General features: G+C 35.0%; 1 protein-coding gene across 5 annotated transcripts in view; it reads right to left on the bottom strand.

Moving 5' to 3' along the window:
* Nucleotides 1-22,517, bottom strand: part of TBC1D22A (TBC1 domain family member 22A) — a 155,216-nt gene that overhangs the window by 104,228 nt on the left and 28,471 nt on the right. For all 5 annotated transcript variants that reach the window (NM_001031490.2, XM_015275755.4, XM_015275756.4 and 2 more), the window contains 3 exons: nt 21,097-21,225; nt 20,152-20,214; nt 16,471-16,585 (listed from right to left, as the gene is read on the bottom strand). In NM_001031490.2, coding sequence (NP_001026661.1) covers nt 16,471-16,585; nt 20,152-20,214; nt 21,097-21,225 — 307 coding nt within the window. The remainder of the gene's footprint in view (nt 1-16,470; nt 16,586-20,151; nt 20,215-21,096; nt 21,226-22,517) is intronic.

Here is a 22,517-nt window from a genome sequence, read left to right as displayed (position 1 = left end):
TGGACAACAAGGTAAATCACCTTCTCCAAGAACACTGTAAGCTTGATTACTTTGACCTAATTTTTATGGTCAAAGTTAATGCATGACCCTACAATTAGTTTTATTGCAAAAGAGTAAGTACCTCATATACTTATTCTCTAACTCCAGGCTGCATAACAGTAACCAGCAAATCATCAGGAGACTTCCTCTAGCGGGTCTGCATGCTTGCCAGTAAGATTTTCCACTCAAGCTTTTTGTAGACCAAATTTTAATGGCAACATATTTTTTCCTCAATAAGTAGTCCATAGCTTGCCCTTAATTTCTATTCATAACCCATTGTGCACATCTACACTGAAATACATTTGTTTTTTGAGTGTGATAATTTACTTGAAATGTAGAGAAATTCTCAGCACATTTTATAAATGAAACAAAAGCCATAGGCTCCTCATAGGCACATAACTGAGGTACAGCTCAATACATGAGAAGTAGTTATTGATTCAACAACTCCACCACAAAAATTGAGTACCAAAGAGAGCTACATAGACCAGGTGGAGCCAACAGGTCTTTGACCTGCAGAACTTGCATGGAACAAAACGCACAACTGGCTGCCAAACGTTTACACAGGTGAGAAATCTGGCCAGCAAATGCAACTTACATTTAGAAAAAAGAAAAAAAAGCTTAAGCCACTGAGCTGAGAATGACATCACTGTGGAACAGCAGTGTTTAAAGCTTTTAAGATGACAGCTCTTCTTGAAAAAAAAATATATATATATTTTAGCGACAAAGAAGAACACAACGTTCAGTGCATATTCTTCTCAAAGTAATCACTTCAATAGGTTTGTTGCTGTCAACCAAAACAGATTGCCAGAGGGAAGTGGTGCGTGTGATACCAAATTAGAGGACTAGTAAGTAATTAGCATCCAGTATGCATGATGAGCACAGGATGCTGATGAGCATTTACACAGAATGCCTGATAAGGGAGTTTCCTGAGAAATTCAAAAGGTGCTTGGAGAATAGGAAACGAAAGATTAAAGGTTGAACTTGCCTCCCAAACCACATTTTTTAATTACCTAGCTTGTGCTTATCATTTAATTTTTTTAAGCAACGAGCCTACATATATACATACGCACAAATAGAGAGAGCAGAGAACAAGAGCAGGAAGACATAACCACTGCCTGCCCAAAGAAGTTTAAAGCAAGGCCCAGGGACAGAGGATTTGGAGAATACACCAGAAAACATATTGAGTGAGGAAAAAAGAAGAAAGTCTTTTTTTTTTTTTTTTTTTTTTTTTTTTTTAATAAAGACAACTAAAGAGAGGAATAAAATAGTCTTCATATACGCATAATTTAGCTACTGAAAAAATAATTTAATTTTCCTATCTACTCAGTGACAGAGCAAAGTAACTGGTTTCAGTTGCAAGGAGCTATTTAGATCAGTAGATCTCAGCAGGAGACACAGGTGATGGAGGAGAGGAGATCACAGCAATGAACAGACAGCAGGTTCTGGTGCCAGACTCCCTGCAGCACAAGACAGAAAAAGGCATTATGTGGGACTCAGTGTGATGCCTGGGTTTGTGCAGGAAGGTCTTAAAATGATAGACAGCTTTGGTCCTGGATACAGCTGGTCCTAACTTGGGGTATGACACTGCCCAGGATAACCTCTTCTAGTTCCTTTCTATTGTCCTGTGACATTTGAACCAGGAATGTATTATCTGTGGAAAGAACAGGGGGGGCAGCGACTATGAAAAGACCTCAAAATTTTGCACAGCAACAGATCTTAATAAAAAAGATGACAAAAATCACTTTAAAAAAATTTAAGATCTATGACTGACATATCAAGACATGGCAGTATCGGTGCAGATAGATAAACAATAGACCATTTTTCTTTTAAAACCAATTTCACAACACCTTAAGGACATTGTGAAAATCTAAAAACTCTTAATTTAACTCAGCACATGAAAGTTTTTTTTTTACGTTCAGTATGACTGGTTATGTTCAGAGGCAATGTGCACTGATTCTTTAAACAGAAGAGATGCTTTTTAAAAATCTGTGACAACAGTAAGTTAAAAGCATTATATTTCAAGAAGTTCCACATACAGCTGTTTACAAAAATGTACGTTTCATGCACTCAAAAGCACTTCCAAAAATGGTAACACACGAGTTGTATTACACAGAGAACCTCTGTCAGAGGCAGCTGAACATCAGAACATTGTTAAGGTATGAAATTATAGTGCATTTTAAAGACAGAATTTCTAACACTGCATTTTTATAATGGAAGAGCCTTCAAAAAAAGAGTTTATAAATGTATGTACAGAATTAAATAGAATTTATCAGATAGAAAAAAAAAACAACCGTATTAGATCAAAATGTACTGTACAATCTAAAACTTGTCTGTGTATCCAAATATAGAAGGATGACATTGACAAGTACATACAATTAAGACTTCTTACCTGGAAGTGACAAAGAGCACACCGCCCTGCACTTAATTACTTCACAGTAAAAGGTGAGAAAAGGAACAAGTTTGAATATTCCTATAAACACTTATGTATTTAATACATGATGTGGCTAACTTTAACTAGACAAACTTGGATAAGCATTAAAATGGTATACATTACTCAAGAAATTTTATGTTAATATGATCAATTTCAAGCTTCACAGGTTTGGGTTTTTCATTGATGGAAGACTGAAAAAGTTGCTACTCTCAAGTAAAGCTCACCAACCATTTACATACAGCAATAACAATAAGCATAAATGCACACTTCTGGAAAAAAAAATTGCTTTAACCCATTATGAGCATTCAATTGAACACCAAAATAAATTCTCAAATTAAAAGAAAAATGGATGGCAGGGAAAATAGCCGCTTTTCAGTGACATTATACACACAAGCTTATGACTACAGCAGTTTGCTGCAATTCCAAACATTATAGTAGTGGGCAATATGTTTATACAAAACAATGAAGCACATAATCTTTATGTCCTACATCATTACAGCAAATTGGGAAGAAATACGTCTTACAAACTTACTGCCTCATTTAAAGCAGAAAACATGAGTAACATCCATTACTTGCACATTTTTTAAAGCCCAAATTGCCATATACCGAATTAAAAGCAGCATATTTGAGCAAGATGAACTCTGATTGCAAAGGCAGCACTACATCTTATCTCGCTTAATTGTTGAGTGCATTCCTTAACTATCTTAATTTACTGCAATTTATAAATTCCCAATGAAATTGATGGCAAAAAAACAAGGATAGAAAGCAAGAAGAAACCACGCACGCTTTTATCATGATATTCTAATGATTTATATAGGTATTTATCATTAAAATAAAGAAATAATGAAATAACAGAGTATATGCTCTGCACATGGAAAAAAAATACACAAAGGCAAAGAATATAGTTTATTTACTTCCTACGTAAATGTAAGAAAGACAAAGTACTTCAGTATGACTGTAATTTAAGGAAACATTTCTTATAATTAACCAAAATGGAACATAGAAATCAGTTCACAAATGTCTTCAATGATAATACTATTTTATAACTCAATAAATTAAGAGTTTAACTTTGAGTCAAAAATAAAGAAAATGTGCTATGAAATCATTAAACATTTTCTGTAAGTATGAAATTGATGAACTGATTTCTTTCTCCCTCGTTGGTCATTGGTCTTCTAAAGTACTTTTCACTTCTGCTTAACACCTCCGTAGCTTACAGCAGAAATTCAAAATTTCATATTTTCCAAATTAAAAATAAGCCAAAAATCCCCGTGCTGATGAAAAAAAACCCCACAATTTCTTCAAGAAGCTTTGTCTGCTTCACTATGATTAAAAAAAGTTATTGTATTTAAACTCCAAACAAAGCCTAAACAGCTTCGGCATACAGAGTTCTGAAAACTGTGCCTGAATTGAACATAGCATTAATTTACCATATATGCTGTTGAAAATGAGAGGGAAAAAGCTGCTTACAGCTATGTTTAAAGCACTGAATCATCTTAATTTGAAAACTTTCTTGTAGGTCGTCAGATGTTACTGATCTCTATCAACAGTATTTGAATGTTATGCTTCTGACAACTTGTACAGCATGTTATCATTGCTTAAGTAATTCATTCTCTTTTAGCTTTTCTTCCTGTGAGTTTCTCCATAATAAACACACAAAGTTGTGAAACTGGATGTCAAAAGCCATTAAAGTCATTCCCCAGCCTGTTTGAAAGCACAATTGAGAAGATTTAGATCTGCAAGTATAAACAACTCAGTGCTTCTGCACTATAGAAAGATGATCATTAATTATAACTATATGGAGACCATGGGGAGAGTAAAATGAATGTACAAGCCAGAGTGAAAATACACAGATCTCTTTAGAATACATGCCTCTCCCACAGTTACATTAATTGTAATTAACTTTCTCCTTCCACGCATTTTTTTCACTTTTACACCTGCAGAAATCTTTTGGCTTCTCTTCAATCTCATTTTACTGCCTCTATAATTCTTAAAGTTTTTGTTTTTCATTTATTCCCATGACTCAACATTTCCAGTTTGTAGTTTCAAATAGAATACCATAAAATAATTTTCAGTAAACTCTCATGACTTACTCACAGTACAAGTCTATTAGTTCTGTAATTACTTGCCAAAAAGAGACAATAGAATCCACAAAAGATATCTTACCAGAAATCTATTACTTTAAGGTAATATTATCATGGAATGGGTTGGGTTGGAAGAGACCTTTAGGATCATGTAGTTCCAACCCCCCGCTATAGGCAGGGACACCTCCCTCTAGACCAGGTTGCTCACAGCCCCATCCAGCCTGCCCATGACTGCTTCCAGGGAGGGGACATCCACAAACTCACTGGGCAACCTGTTCCAGCATCTCACCACCCTCACAGTAAAGAATTTTTTTCCTAATTTTTTTCCTCTTCCACTTTAAAGCCATTTCCCCTTGTCCTGTTGCTACATGCCTTTATAAAACGTCCCTCCCCAGCTTTCCTATAGGTCCCCTTTGGGTACTGGAAGGCCACTATAAGGTCTCCTCAGAGCCTTCTCTTCTCCAGGCCAAAGAGCCCCAGCTTTCTCAGCCTGTCCTCAAAATACTACCAATTTCATTCAACTTTTACAGTTGTAGGGGTGTGCACTGAGCATCACAAAAGAAAGCTTATTTTTTTAAAACAGTTACATTAGTAAACTTTAAAATACACAGACAGATGCAAAATTTTCAGTATAATCAGAATTCGCATCAGTAATTGTGTTTATACACAGAAATGTATAAATGAAAGGGCTGCTCTGAAAGTAGTGCCTTTGATTTTATTATGTTGGCCCACAACGTCAGAGGAAGATGTTGACAGTATGGTAATAGTGGTTGAATCTTCCCACCAATATTCCATTATAATTCACTTCTGTGCAACAGATGGCAGCAGAGGGGCAGTCTGACAGAATGGCATCTGACATGGAAGTGCGTATGAAACAAAGGTGTGGAACTGAATTCCTCCATGTGGAAAAAACTGCACTCAGTGACATCTATTGAAGCTTGGTGAATGTTTATGGAGATCAAAAAGAGGATGAGAGGACAGGGAGGCAGTGGGTGCTGCATTTCAGCAGTGGTGACAACATTCCATACGGATGTATAGACTTTTATGAGCACAGCATGCAGGCTCTCATTCACCACTGGCAAAAATGCATAGCTAATTGCAAGGACTATAATGAAAAAGAGCGTTTCGTAGCCAAGACTTTGCTCTATCAAATAGTGTTACTGTGCTCTATCTGTTGTCATTTCCATGGAAATAAATAGAAAGCAGTACATTTGGAGGGACCTACACTTATGTGTGTGTATATATATATAGATATACGGCCACATATACACACACAAATATAACATATACATGGGGAAAAAAAAAATCCTTTTTCCACAATGACTCTTTAGAGTACCTTAAAACCACGGCAGAGCTACACATAAACAATTCAATAATACAAAACCAGACTGCTTTAATAGACAAATCTCAGAACTACCTGAAAATCTCAAGAACTTAAAATCAATACAGTAGTCCAGTTATGACTCATTCTGACTGCTAATGACAAAGTTTTGTGATTGTTTTGATTTCCACCTGAAAATGTATAATAGTTAAAATAAGATAAAGTACAGAGATGCATCATTAACTTCAGGCCAGAAGAAAATGCAGACAAGTGCCTCAGGTATGAAGGCTTAACGTAGAACACAAGCAAAGTTGTCGATCTGCACGTGAAGAAAATTAAACATCACTTTAAATACAAAGTAAAGAAATAATATAAACAACAGAGCAATTGTTATGATCTCATCGCTGTACTGAAGAGAGTGGAAATCCCTGATAGTAGTGAAATGATGTGAAATAAGCACAGACAGCAGAGACAACTTCTGTTCAAGAAGTGATTCTGTTTACAAATCAACAGGAACTGAAGACAAAACAGTATTATGGTACCTCAGAATTTTTACGATGCATTTAAACACAGTACAAAATTAAATTAATGAAATACTTTCTATGGTTAAAACACTTTCTCCTCTCCTCCCATAGGCAGGAAAATTTTCTTTTTAATATAATACAGTTTTCTTGAGAAGGAATACTCAAAACAAATCATTTATGTTTCTCCCTTTAAATACCTGAGCAGCTTTTAATACACTTTTAGTGCAAATCTACCACTTTCCATTTTGTCAAACTTTTCTATTGCTCGTATTATCATTATTAGCTACATTAAATAACTTTTCTTTGAGGAAAATTTAGAAACTTAAGAGAAGTCTAGAAGATTAAGATACCTTAAAAATTCAGATTTTTTTTTAACCAAAATTCACATGACGCTATGAGCAATGAATACCATTACCAAAACATTAATTTTCTCACAGGTAAGGAACTAAAAATAACAGGCAATTCAGTAGTTAGATATACTTATTAGGATAATTTTAATGTCGTCTTTATTTCACTTTTGACAGCAGCTGTTAACCACAGCCAGAGAAATCTAACTTTAATTAGGCTCATTCAACTTCAGATGGTTCGGCACCTTTTAAAAGGCAGCTGAAGAAAATTTTTATTTAAAATGAGTTGATTTTCCCCCAGCAGAGAGTGAAGGGAACACAACACTTCTCAACTATAACACTCTTATCAGCTAAATGCACAGCACTATTACTAGTATACTTCCTTAATGATACTAAAAAGGATATTATATTACACTTCATTCACAGTATTCAGCATGCGCAGTTCATGAGGACAGAGTGGTTAAACAAATGGATTTTCAAGAACTCAATTTTTGCTTTAATGGAGATTATGACGTTGACTGGAGTTTTCTCTATTTGTTCACTACAATGAGACTTCAAACACTTTGCTTACAAAGATAAATAGAAATAATACAAAACTACTATCAAAAAATATAGATCACATGAAAAATATCAGAAGTAACAGTAAAAATAATTCTACACTTGGTAAGAGTAGCAAAAGAAGGAAGGCAAAGCTTTGACTGTTTCTGAAAGCACAGACCTCTATTCGTTTTGCCCAGAAATGCAGAGATCTAAAAGAGCAGAAGCCTCAAGCAGGAAGATCTCAGGGTACAAATTTGACTTTGAGATCCTAAACAGCCAGGTCATACGTAAATCTTACTCAACTCAAGTAGTTCCAACAGAGAAACCTCTGTATGTTCTGAACAGTCAAAGCAAGGATACAGACTTTCAGTGGAAGCAGGACAAAGAATATGTGTGCATTTCTTTATTTTTCTTAAATTACCTCAAAGTTGAAACTGATAACTCAAAGAAGTTATATTCACAGCACTCTGTTATCCTAATTAATAGTAAAAACTTCTTCACTCTCAAATTTTTCTCCAAAGAAGTCTGTTACACAGACAGACCATGCATCCACTGTTTCTGATGAACTGTTAATTAGCTTGGAAATCTGATGGTATATTTAAGAGCGTGAAAACAAAATCAAAACAAAGAGTATGAGAAGGATTCATTTTGTAATAACAACAGAGACCATTAAAGACAGTAACAGAAAGGAAGTATACTAGAAATGCAGGTTACCCTACCATAGCCTGCATGTTGAAATGTTTTTTAAGAATGCTTCCCAGCTTGTTAAGTGAAAAATAAGCAGAATTCACAAATATTTATTACAGGGGCACAGCTTATGAAAAAGCTAAAGTGATCTAAGAGTTAGCTGGCATTAAAGCAACGATCTTGCTACTCTCTTCCTCCTTAACATCCATACACCAGCACTGATATTCATCTCTGATCTCTGAGTTTAAATTATTCATTTTATCATAGGGCTAGTTTCCTGCCAATTTAGCTCAACAGATCCACTGTGTTAGAGAAAAACCAATACTGACCGAAGAAGGGCAACAGGAGTGCATGTTTGGGGCTGGAAAAGAGCAAGTAAAGCTACCCATTTTGACAACAGCTAGCCCGGATGAGCTCAGTGATCAAAGCATATGGAAAGAAACACACTTCAGTCCAACTAAACTTGATTCAGAATTACTCAAATATGCAGCTCCCCTGTTAAGTTTAAAGAGCAATGAAACGAAGGCAGGGTACATTAACCTCTTGAAATAGCAAATGGGGTCTAGAACAAGATGAATTCTACAGCACGTATCATTCAATCGAGTTCACACAGTTCCAAGCCCTCTGAAGGTTACTACACTCCTAAGAAATAACAGCAGCTCTAATTGAGTTGGTACAACTAGCCAGTATTCCATTAATTAAGTAGATAAGTCATCTCATTTTGATTGAAATAGATTCAGAGAGAGCTTATGCAGAGATTCACTCATATGTTTGGTACCAAATGCCATCATTGGCTTACAATAGGTTAAAAAAAAAACAACCTAGAGAAAGATGCTAAAAGAATAAACTTTATTTCTTGTAAGCCACAGATGAAGTGCACAGCTGGGTAAAAATCCCAACTGTACTTCTGAGTACACCTGTGTGAAAAAAAGTCCTTAACTGAAACTCTAAGCCAGAATGAAATGCTCACTATGCAGGGCTGCTCAATTTGCACACACTGCTAGCTGGCAAATAATTCAAATAATTCTATTAGTTTTCACACAGATTCTCCTACTTGGTAACATTAAACAGGAGAACATAAATTAGTAAGATTTCTTTGCCAAATTAGGCCTGAAAAATTGTATTATATTCTAATAAGAAAATTGCTCAAACACTGCATATGGTTTATTTTTCTTGAGCGAGACATGCATAAAAACAGATGAATAATTTAAAAATATAGCCTAGCCAATTGGCAAAGGAGAGCTCAGGTTCTTCTAAATTGCAAAAATTGAACTCTATATATCTTTCTCTAAAAAAAACAAACAACTCCTTTGACGCAATGTAGTTTTCCTGAAGAAAACTTCATGGTTGCTTTACTTTTTTTATTACAACACCTCAGAGAAATTTAAATAGACGGATGAGAAAAATAAATTCTGAATCACAGTAGGATATACATGTATCTAAAAGCGACCACAACTTCTCAGAATAGACTGCTTCTTCACAAGGATGAATACTAACAGGACCATAAACATCAGTCTAAGAACTGCAGTGACTAATGGGGCCATTAGTATGCTCCAAAGAAAAAGAATGGATGAATTCCAACTGAGGACTCTGATAGGTAGTCTGAAATAAATTATATAAGGATCTCAGGGAAGCTCCTAAATTAAGCAGAACAAGCCAAACTACAAGAAACAGGATCAAATATTATTTAGCTCCAGAAAGGCTTCTTAGCAAGGTATGAAACACCATTAGGATTGTAGCACCCAAACATTTCCAGCTGCTTTCCCACTGTAGTCAACTCAGTGCTGTCAGGTAGCACAGGCAGTAGACTGGTATATAAGTATCAAGTCCTCAACCCCACAAACAGGCACAAACACAGGTCTCTGCTTGTCGACCTTTGCCACAGTACAAAGTAAGAAGGTGACAACATCATACAAAAAACATTCAAATCTAGTTTATTTTATTCACGAACCTCTCTCTCTTCACCTACTTGCACCACATTCAAAAATACATTCGCTGGACAGTATATCAGCACATAAACACGGTGAGAGTTGGGGAAAATATTCCTAATTATTGTTAAAGTGAGCAACATTTTCCTGAAAGTAGGCTTACATAATGCTGAACAATTTCTGTGTCACACTACAATTTTATAAATATATATAATATAGTATATGCGTATGTGCTACATAATAAGAGTTTTATATTACATGAAGGCACCAGAAGTTAAGAGGTAATTCCAAAGTTTCACATCACTGAGCTGACTGTACTGCTTATCTTTACAGAGGTGAGCATAGGATGCTTCCCGAGCTTACACAGAAGATGGAATTACAGAATCACAGAACGGCCGAGATTGGAAGGAACCTCTGGATGCCATCTGGCACAACCCCTGCTCAAGTGGGGACACCCGGAGCAGGATGCCCAGGACCACATCACCCAGGCAGCTTCTAGAAATCTCCAAGGAGGAGACTCCATAGGAATTGGGCTGTCATTATTTCCAAGACTTGAATTTAAAATAGTTTTCCATGAGCTTTCTTCACTCTTTGCTGCCGCCATCCTCCTGTCCCCTTAATCATATATAATATTTCATTCAGTTATTAAGGAGTATTTCAAAGATGACTGTTTGTGTTTACGACAATTTCAGTCAATTTCATTTGATGTCATGAATATAACTATAAAATGTCGAAGAAATTATTAGGAAGCAGCACTAAAATGTACTTTTGTATGTGGAAACTACATTACTGGTGATTTGCATTAAGGATAGAAAACTTAATGTGGTTAAATGGAACTTGTGCATTGAATTTTTACATGATAAAAGAGCTATTTAAATATTTGGAATAGTTTTATAGTTCTTCACAAAAGTTTTACAATGAGGAAAAGTAAGGAAATATTTACTTAATGCTTTCAACTAGCAATAAAACGTCAAAGTGTCAGTTATGCTTCACACCAGTGCCTTTATGCAAATTCAGTCTGTAAAAGTTTCATAAATCATAGCTTCATAAATTTCATAAAAGTTTCAAGTAAATGTATGAATAAAACCACTTTAGAGCAGTGTTGTTCAAAAACGTATTTATTCAAAAAACCAAAAAAAAAAAAGCACTGTAACATTGGAAGCTTGTTTAACAGCATAATTGCAAGACCTTCAGAAAAGTTCTGGTGAACTCAGAAATTGCAAATGCATTACTTTCATTTCTCACATGGAAGAAATTCCTCATGTTCCTGGGAGCTCTGTTCTGGCAAGTATTTCTTTCCTAGTAAGCATGAAGAGAGTAAGAATGATTCTGCCAGTCTCCAATCTCATGAAGGGTCTGTAAGGAGGAAGTATTCCATTAATCCAGTTATAGACCTATAGTTCATAGAGAAACTACAAATACATTACATCTTTTCCATTTTATCATCTCAAATCCCAACACACAACGTTTCAGGCAACGTTTCAGCTTGGTCTGATGGTCTTGTAAGGAAAACAATGAATGCATATTAAGCAAAATTGGCAAAATCTTCTAACAGCTATCTGGAGTCATTGGGGTGATACCCTTTGCTTTTATGGCTTACTGTCTCATCAGTCAGAAATTCAATTTTACATCTGTTCTAAACAGATGTATTTACTACATAAAAATTACAACTCTTCTTTCTGGAAAGAATGTACGTAGTAAATTAACATTTTTTTTTCTTATTCTATAAATAAATACTGAGGAATTGCCTCAGATTCAGCCATGATGCAATGCTCTGAAACATTACTTCGATCATATTATGAAAATTATAATTTTAGATACAGCACTCAATGAACTATGGAAAAAAACAGAATAAATGTTTTTAATTTAATTTATTTTCTGCAGATATGCTAAAAAGGAATGAAAGAAGGTGATAATCAGTACGAATTCTTGTGGTTAAGACAGGAAGATTTCCCATAGTATATGAGAGGGAACGGGAAGAAAAGTGAAGGGCACACAGGGAGATGATGGCTTTTACAGAATCAATCAACCTGTATGTTCACACAGTAATGATACTCTGTAACTAAACCCCTTTCCAATCCCATTACAATTTGGGCCTGAAAAAATTACTCCATAAAGTCATATGGCAGTATCAATTTATAAAAACACTGGGTACCAAACCATGTGTAAGATTTAAGGTTACAAGAAAAATACTTACAGGGGTAAGACTACTGTTTCTGAAGTTTTCAGTTCACAAGTTCTTGTGAGCATCTTCAAATTGTCCTAAGCTCCTTTATTGCAAGAAAATTGTAGGCAAGATCTTGAGCATCATTCCAGTCTTCAGCAGCCTCATTCTTCTTGATGCTTGTTATCTGATATAAAACGATGAAGTGCTACAATAGTGCTCATTTTCTGCCCTTGACTTGCTATGAACTCCTGATTTCCTCTTGATCCAACACTGTTAGCTGTTGCAAAGTGATCTTATGCAGCCACCCCATTTAGCAGTGGCCTGAGATGCATCCCTATGATGGTTATTCCCCTGATCTTATTTCTATGTGGATGGAGAGTAAATTCAGGTTCTCCTTGTGGTTCAAGGTGTACACGAGGCCCAATGAATTACTGAAACGCACAGGTAGTACTGAAATATTAAATGCAACAAAAACATAGTTGATTCCATGAGAAAGAAATGACAAGCTACTGGGCAGTACAGCAAAATTTAGAAACAACATAGATCAACAGGAACTCAAGGAACACAGAAATGTATTAAGAGAGTGATGCCTGACAGCTTGAAACAGAACGTCCAATCCAGGGTAAAATTTCCTTGTTCACATTGTATCAGTGAACAGGGAGCAGTCAGATAACAGATCTCAACACAAAAACAAAAAGATGCCTCTAGACCTGTATCCAAATGGACAGAATTCAGTTTGACATAAACATTTCGGACATAACGCTGATATTTTTGAGAACTCTTTGCAATGGAGAGCTTTCAGGAAAACCGCCCTGAAATTAATTAGCATTTATTCTAAAATCATAGAATATAATAGCGTTATGTCATATAAGAAGTTAGGATTGAGCATGAAGTAGTTTTCCCATAGCACCAATACTGGAAATCCCAAAGAAACTGCTGTATCACAGCAGAATAAGCACACAGATTATTAACACTTCTCAATGAGGAAAAAAAGAAAAAAAACATTAAATCAATACATAAAATCATGTTGTTAAAAAAAATCCTAAGATTTAAATTCATTCTTCTCCTAATTTATGCCAGAAATGTTCAACCTGTCATATTCCAGCAGGAAGCAGCAGGACTACCTTCTTTAACATGTTCTGTATCTGCAGTTGTGCCTCTCTTGGCTTGGTTTGACAACAGTTTTACCTTGCTGAAAATGATACAATATTCTGCTTTTATTGCAGAGTGGAGAACTAATGAGACATTACCAAGTTACTCTTTCATCATACCTGCAACCTTTCCGGCAGTGTAGGAATACTCTCAGTATTTAAAATATTCAATTCCTACACTCCGTCACTCAACCTACTCTAAAAGTGAGAAACCACATGCTGAAATTTATCCATAAAAATATCTGACTTTGATCCTTACAAAAAGATCAATGAATCTATTTTTTGGCATTCAAATTCAAATGAGAAATATGCTACTATGCAAATAAGTTATCGCTTCTAAACATGGTATTTCAATCTTCAAAAGTTCTTCAATGACACTTCCAATAGAGGCTTGCACATCTGTAGTAGAGCACAGCTGTGATGTGAGATGAAGGATTAATGTCTCTCATATTTGTCATAAAGATAAAATAACCAGGACTTTTATCTCAACAAAACAGTTGACTGAACAGGATATACTGCGAAATAACCTAATCAGCACAGACTTATTTTAATGGCATTACTAACAGTAATAACCTGCAGTTAATCTTTAATAAACCTTTGGAATCTCTTTTGTATTTTTTTTCCCTGTTACGGAAAGAACCCAAAATAAAAGGCTTCATTAATTTCAACAGGATGAATCAGGACTCAGAAGAGCAATGCAAATGTTACAGTAAAACTAAGACAAAAACAACAAAGCAAAGCAATAAATAAAGCAATTTAAGGTACATACTAACCACACACTAACAATCAGAGCCCAAAATAAGAACAAAAGAAAAATCAAAAGTAAATATTAAATACATTAACAGTTAACCATTTTGCTAGACATAAATACAGTGTTGCTTGTTTCCTATTTAAATTAAACAACTCATACTCTGAGTTTTGAATACTTTTAAAATTTTACTACAATTCTCAAGGTTTTTGAGGTACTTCATAAATTTTATGTCCGTATTTCAAGTTGACGTCAAATGCACACTCTCACTCATTCTAACTTGAATGGATTACTCAGTACAACTTGGCTATATTTGAAAGACTCAAATCAAAAGGTTTTTTAAAGACAGATCTTAGAATCTCTTTGTATGTCAGCGAGGGAAATAAGTGCTGTTAGCACTTTGGCAGGACCACTTATAGATTCAAGAAAATACGTTCAACTCAGTAGTGTCCTCTCTACACAGTATTGTATCTCTACACAGATATGAAGTTTTAATTGAGCTTTCAGAATATAGCTTTCTGAGATTCACACCTTTTCAGAGGCATTCATCTTTAACAGTTGTTAGTTTTTAAATTCTGTCTTCCTTCAGTGAAAACTTACTCATATAGCTATGCCGTGTTATATGAATATAATGACAAGCTGGCAAATACATTTGCAGTCACCAGGGTCTCCAAACGTAAGTTGGTGGTAAAGACAAATTTATTTACTATATTAATTAAATGGTCTATTTAACATGGAATATCAATTCTCTAATCACATCTCATTTGAGCTTCTTATTTCAATTAACAACCCTAAAGTCTACTAGAGATCCTACTGTTCTAGGATCATTAAGAACATTTCCATTTTCCGTCAAATGAGGGAGGAAAAGGCAGAAACTGCAAGTACTCTCAGGAGTGGGCCCCTACCCTGCTTAAGAGATGATTAGGGAGTAAGCAGCAGTAGTTCTCATTAGTTGCTTAGCAATGAAATGTCCCCCTATGAAATAAGAAATGAACAATGCAAGAGGTGTTGCCATGCAAATGAGTAAATGGCTAGTCTTTCATCCACTCAAGGATAAACTGTCCTTCATTAAATCTAATCAATCTGGATTAAGACACCAATGGGTACCTTGCGGACAGACGGCAGAAGATGAAGAATCCATTGTAAACAGTGAAGTAGCAAGATAACATGTTGCTCATTCATATATAAGCACTGATATAGTATGTGTGTATGACAAATAGAAACAGAAAGAAAGCAGTTTTAATTCAAGCTGGCTTAACAATGCCTTTTTCTTTTATTAACTATTCAACCTTACCTTTTATATTTGTTGCAATATTCAAACTGCTAACAAACTATTGTTGTGTAATGCCAACTGAATTCCTGCTAATGATCAACAATACATTTAATGTTCATAAAGACTTAAAATACTAATTCATAAATGTAAAATATGAATAACATGCTAGTAAGAGATGAGCATTTATTTGGTTTCCTATGTAAAAAATCTGAAAAAAGTATAATTACATATACAGCCATACAGAAATACAGCTGTTTATGCTACCACTGCTATCAGTACTCTTAACCCTACAAAAGTGGAGATCTTAAATAAAGAAATTTTATTACTACTGCCTTAACTTTCAATCCCCAGTTCCAGTTTACCACTCCTTGAGCCACAGATCTACCTTATTAGGTTCTCCCTAGTTTCATTTCCCTGCCACTCAACAAAGTTTTCCTTGGTTCACAAGGGCTTTTCTTGTTGGTTGAGTTGGGTTTTTTTTTTTGCGTAGGACCAGGTGGAGGAAGCAGGGGAAATGCTTGGGGGGGGGGGAGGGGTCTTTCCCCCACATAAGCTTATTGAATAAGTCAAAATTGTCCCAAAAACATATGAATCAGAAGGAGGCATCCAACTTTTTGGCTTGCTTGGGCCACAGCGAGTGAAGAGAAATTGTCTTGAGCAGTATAAGTAAAACAAATATATTTTGAATATTTTTCATTAAAACTATAATAGAGAGCAACAAACACATAAAACTAGTGGGTTGGACACATATGAATTAGAGAGAAACAGAAAATTAAACCATCAAAGAAAAAGAAAGGATCAAGAGAAAGGTGAATGGGGCACCTCTTAACCAGCTCTGTAGTTAAGAAATAAAGATGAAAGCAAGAGCTGGACTGTCCTTTTGCTAATTTCCAGATCTGACAAAAGTCAACTCCTCTGCCTGCAGCTTCTACAGGTGGGTTTTGATTAGTTGGTTAGCCTTAAGGAGTGTAGTCTGTTGTTGGATTCGGGGGTTTTTTTTGACAAGTATCTGAAAGAATCCTGAACTCCACTGAGTATTCACATAAAATCTGATCACTCCTCAGCATATTTTTAAAACAACCACACAGATTTATAATTAAAAATACTTATAATAAAATTCATGTCTCTAATTATGCCTTAATTAACTATTCCAAAATGTTATTCATACTAAAAGAAATGTGCTGTTCCAAATACCAATACCAATTCATAATTCAGTGTTATGATAAACCTTACCTATATATTCACAAACGAAGACTACGAAGAAAGGAGTAACAAGATCATTTATGCCCTGAACATATCCACTGGCTGGGTGACGTATAGCCCAGATAAACAAAATTCTTTCAAAGATCTGAAAAAGAGTTAAAAGAAACTCTCAGATAATTTACCAAGTGGTGAGCACATTTTAAACAAGACACTTGAACAGTTCATGACAGACCTGATGTCACAAAGTTACAAGTATAGTAACACACATATAAAAGCACACATCAACATTTATACTCATAATTAACTGCTAACACTAATTATGCTTCCAAGTTACTTTATAAAAAGCATTTTCAGGGTATTAGTATATGTTAAAACCAGACTTGCATGTAATTCAGTTACAATATAGCAGCACTTACTCACTGGAGCTTTTCCAGTGATACAAAATTCCTCTTCATTATATAGAAATATTAAATCATCCTTTCATGATCAAATATCCCTTTGAAACAAGTATTTTCTCAATGTAATAATCCACTTGTTAAGTAACAGAAAGAAGTATTTAATATAATTAGAATTTTTTAATAACATGCCAAAAAATCAAGTCCTTAATAGTTATGCTTGCTTAATACTGCAGCACTGAGTTTTAGACTTCAGAAGCACATATACCAGTTAATAAAACATCAGAAAAAAAAAAAAATCAGGCAATGTAGAAATAAGGCAACCCTTTATCACATAACCTCAGCCCCTGAATTCCTTGAATCACGTTTCTTAGGAAATGCAAAAGCTCCAGTGGCCACAAAATACACCGTCTGACCATGGCATGGACAGTATGAGAAGAACATGAAGTAGGACAATCATAGAATTCATGTCCACTACAACTTAGGTCTGTGACAGACTGTATCTCCTCCTAACTGTTCGCTTCTGAAAATAGTACATTGCTTCCCAAGGCTGCAAATGAGTAGCATCATGAAAGCTGCAATACGCTCTGCCCTAATTATCAGTTCTCAATCGAGGACAATCTCATGAAACAAAGAGGAAGTTCACTCTTTGTAGAGAAAGTCTGGTAAAAAAAAGAGTGCAGACAGGCAGGGAAGCGGAGCAGAGGCATGAGAGGTCACCAAACAAAAGGACTACATCAGCTTTAATAGCAGGCCGCAGTACTAATAAAAAGGGAGAGAATTTGTAAGGACCCTGAGGAGATTGGGTACAGTTTGCTACAAACCCAGAAATCAAGGATTGCTCACACTTTGAGAGATCTGCCCAGAATGGACACAATAAAGAGAGGAAGTTCCGTTTATGAACAGAAAGGTAGGCTTCAATCTCACTACAAGCATTTGTTAGTTTAAGAATTTAATTATTCTAGTTCGGATTTAAATAAAACTTATTCTTCAGCATCAAACCCCTTTTACAGTCATTTTCAGGTAAGGAAATGATTAGGCATAACTGACTCGCATCCAGGTGTTTGAAAGATCCATTACAGGCTTGCATATGTGCTACCTGAAGCCGGAAGACGTTTGCATTTTCCTCTTTGAAAGCTAGTTCCAAGCATCAACATCTACCCTCCAAAATCAGCTTTCCTTAACCTGCCAGTTAGAACTCCTAGTTTCCCTGGCATACACAAGAGCAAAGTGCTCTTGTGTATCCACAGAACAATGAACACAGCAACAGCAAAAGTGAAACGCTTTTGTGGGTACCAAAACAAAAGCCCTCATGCAGCTCACATCTGATCCATTACAGCTACATCTAAAGTAATAAAATAAATAAATAAATAAGAATCAATGAGACTGTAAGAGAATAGTTAAGAATGGCGCTGGGAACCATCCAACTTAAAACACAAGTGAGAAGTGACATTGAGATTTCTTTTTGCTTGTTCCAGTTTCAGTTTTGGGGAAAAGATGAGGCAGAAAAAGAGGTATTCAATTGTGCATTCTGAAAAACATCCCCTTGCTCTCATTATCCAAAATTCTTATTACTTAGCTATAAATTCTTGCTCTCACGTAGTGGGGTTGAAAAATATACAAATAATGAGAAAAAAAAAGTCAGTAGATATACGAAAATACTCATGGCAGAAATGATAAAAACAGTGCTTTTCAAGAAGGCAAGTTAAGCCAAGCAATTTCTAATTTACAGTACCAACATCCCCTTCCTTTTCCTCAGAATCAGATAACTTACATAGATTGCACTTCACACTGAGATACCCCTGGATTTCACAGCACTTTAAAAATCCAGATATGAAAACTAAGGTAAAGGGAGGGTTATTAATATTTTTGGAGCAGTAAATTATTGAGCAGCAAGGATCACTCAGTAATTGGTATACCAGATTTAATATCCTCAAATGCATCTAATCAGAAATTCAACAAATACGCACTAAAATAGTGTTTTCAATTTCCTACTCATTTTCATGAAGTTTCATTTACTGCTTTGAATCACGAAAAATGAGCACTGAATACCTTAAAGGCAGTCTGATTTAAGTTTCTATACGGTGTTCATCACTGTGTTCAAATAGCACTCATTAAAAAAAGTCACTTTCCCAAAAGGTTTCCTTCTTGATTTCCAAACCAGCAACAAAAACTGGAATTACTTTTCTAGTATGAACCACCACATCTCAGGAGATGTCATTACCAATCAATTATTCTCTTTTGAATTTAACCCTCATTCATGATAACAGTAAGAACTGTATTCATATACATAAGAAGAAGAATCCATTAGCTTAAATGCAGATTTCTGAATTTCTTGTGGGTTTTGCCACCCCAGAGGAACTCCAAAACCCCCAAAGCTTTAATCACAAAAGGTCTAAGAATTTGCTTTTTATTTCTCTTTAAATAACCAATAAAAGAGGTGAAGAAAATTTTATGAAGTAATTTTCAATCTTGTTTCCTCAAAATTACTTCTTCCAAATAATGCAAGCATAGACGGGAAATAGGCATATGCCATCTATTCCAACCTAATTCAATTAGAGACAATACCAGAATTGAAAGTAAATGAAATCACAGACTACTGAATTTTGACTATTCACATTAATTAAACCTACACTTTGAATCACTAATCTTTAAAATAAAGTATTTATAACAGAGAAGTTCAACTGACTCAATCAAAATATATGTGAGAAGACCTTCAACAACTCTCTCCTCCTCTTTTGAGGGACACTACTCAGAGAATGGCCTGGGTTGAAAAGGACCTCAAAGATCATCGAGTTTCAACCCCCTGCTATGTGCAGGGTCACCAACCACCAGACCAGGCTGCCCAGAGCCACATCCAGCCTGGCCTTGAATGCCTCCGGGGATGGGGCATCCACAACATCTCTGGACAACCTGTTCCAGTGTGTCATCACCCTGTGAGTGAAAAATTCTTTGTGAAAAACTTCTGCTCCTCACTCAAGCATTACCATTCTGCTTGGCACACTCCAATAGCCCCCTCCTACAATCTACACAACTGCCATAAAAATAATAAAATTGATTTTAAAAGGAAGATCTAATGCTGAGTTCTTTCCATACAATGTCAAATTCAAAATAATTTTTCCTAAACTCAAAGATAAGAGAATTTTTAAGTAGAATACTCTATGATAAGAGCTTCCAGACCTCCCAGGATTTTGACAGATACATAGAAAAACAGGAACCATGCTATGATTTAGTTCAAAACACATACCCATAAACACTGTGATATTAAATTCATTTAAAAAAAAAAAACCTCATATTCTTTAGATACAATTCTTACCTCTGTGACTTTGGGCTGAAGTCTTAGAACTTCAGGACTCATGCGCGGGATATCTATATGAATCTAATTAGACAGAAGCAAGAATACTGTAAAAAGAGCCAACAGCACACTTTTTGAATAACAGAAAAAAAAACAATCATACAGTTTTACACTATTAGTTATAATCCCACTCTATCATTATTTTAGGAATAACATGTCATTATTAAACTATTAATTGGAAAAAAAAGGAAACGATTATTTCCTTTCTCATTTTAAGATCCTTACAGCAATGCTGACTGTTTGCAAATTACAGTTATACTGTCAATATTCCTTGCCTCAGTGTAACTATGACTAACAACATGCTACTACATATATGTAAAGCCATGTGCAACTGACATTACTGTACACACATTTAATCTGTCCTAAGGAAGTCTAAGGTAAGGTTAATTGCTTAAGTCAATACTTTGTGATGCAAATTATTTATTTTAATACTAAACTTAAAGAAAAGTTATCTACTTATCAGGGGAGGCAAGAAATTTGGACACGCTTATGGTAATTACAAATCATACAGTTTCAACTTCTTAAGCAGGAATATGAGCCAATAAAGAACAGTCAATGTTGTACTATCTTCTCAGTCATCTGAAGGAGGGTCAGAGGAAATGAATGCTTTGAAAACTCTATTCCTCTTAAGTGGAACAGAAAAAATGGTATAGCCATGCAGCATGGCATGACAAAAGCTAACGTTATAAGAAATCTACTATTTAAAGAATCAAACCAAAATATTTCATATTTTGAGAAAGATTTAATTTAGCTTCCAAAATATATATAGGAAAGCAATTGATTAGACCATTTGATTATTGAGTAAGCTTAAGGAAATAAATAAAAACAAGAGAATTTCAAAAACAATCTCTTCAAGTTCTTTAACAGATTTAACGCAGGTAAGAGGTAATTCAGTAGATGTTTTACCTGTCTATAGGTATCTTGATGACTCTCATCATTTCTGGAGTCATAGTATTGTTCAACAAATGCAAAATACTCTTTTCGTTTTCTTTGTAAAGTGCTTTCTCTTCGGTCCACATTTGCAGGAAGATAACCCTGAAAAATAAAAAAACAGAAATGAAAAGGATCTTACTCTTTGCTTCACAAAAAGGACGGTTAGCATTTGATTATATGCAACAGGAAAGCTAATGAACAAATGTAGTACAATGCAGTCCTATTTTGGTCTGAATAATACCTCAGGAAATCAGTTTTCTAATCATTGTAACTGAATACAAAAGTTCAGAAACCAAGACCTTACAAAAAAAAAAAAAACATTTTTTTAATAATATGTTTCAAGTTCTTCATCTTTCCAAGCAATTTCTTACCAAGAACTCTAAGACATTTGCCTTCCAAATAAAAAAAACTTCAAATAATTTCAGAGAAACGTAAAGCTACATGACTTCATTAATTTCTGCATCTCCACATGGCCCTTATTTAAGGAATTTTATTCAACTTTTCAATAAAACACATACCTGAGTTGCTTTAAAGTATGAATGATATACATTTACAAGTATACTTGTACGAATTACAGTTAAAACCATAATATATTGGTGTATTTATTCAAAAGCTATAAAATGTTCCAGCTACTTTAACTCACTGTTTCAGATAGTAAATTAATAATTACAAGTTTTCATTACATCTGAAGTGGGTATGAAAAGCTTCAGCACAAACTGGACTCTTGGATATAAGTTCATTAGTACGTACCGCCTGAGTTCTTTCCTAAAAGTAGTTTATAAATATTATTTTTCACAAGGTACAGTCATCCTAAGGAAGTTATATATCAGATATGCAGTTTATATGAAGTACTTAATGCAACTGTATATCTGAATTGTCCTTCAATGAACTCATTTCCAGTCTATCTGAAGATTCCATCCTCCCACAAAAATCCATTCTCATTTTCTTCTGTCCAGCTTGATCTCTATTTCTAGGCTCTCAACCTACTGCCACTTCAAAACAGCCTCAGATTACCATTTCATCACCTTCAGAAAGGAATTACCGTTGCTATTAAATGTTGTCATTGTATAAACTGAATATACTAATAACACTCACGTTACTACCGGTCAAAAGATTTCTTTAACATTCAAGAACAACTAATGTTCTTGCTTTCCTGTGTGTAGCTTGATTTCAGACATAACATTGTGAAAAAAAAAGAAAGTCAATTCATATCTTACATACATGGCAGACCTGAAAAATACACTTTGGAGAAGAATCACTGTAAACATAAATGGCTCTAATAGAGATCTACCCCTCCTCCCCCCCCCAAAAAACAGATTCATATCTGCTATTCATGTCAAGTTAAATTATTTCTTGCCAGTATTACAAAAATTCTCCTTTCATATTTTCAGGCA

Source organism: Gallus gallus, chromosome 1 (genome assembly GCF_016699485.2).
Source record: "Gallus gallus isolate bGalGal1 chromosome 1, bGalGal1.mat.broiler.GRCg7b, whole genome shotgun sequence".
Classification (NCBI taxonomy): domain Eukaryota; kingdom Metazoa; phylum Chordata; class Aves; order Galliformes; family Phasianidae; genus Gallus; species Gallus gallus.
This window is presented reverse-complemented; position numbering and strand designations above follow the sequence as displayed.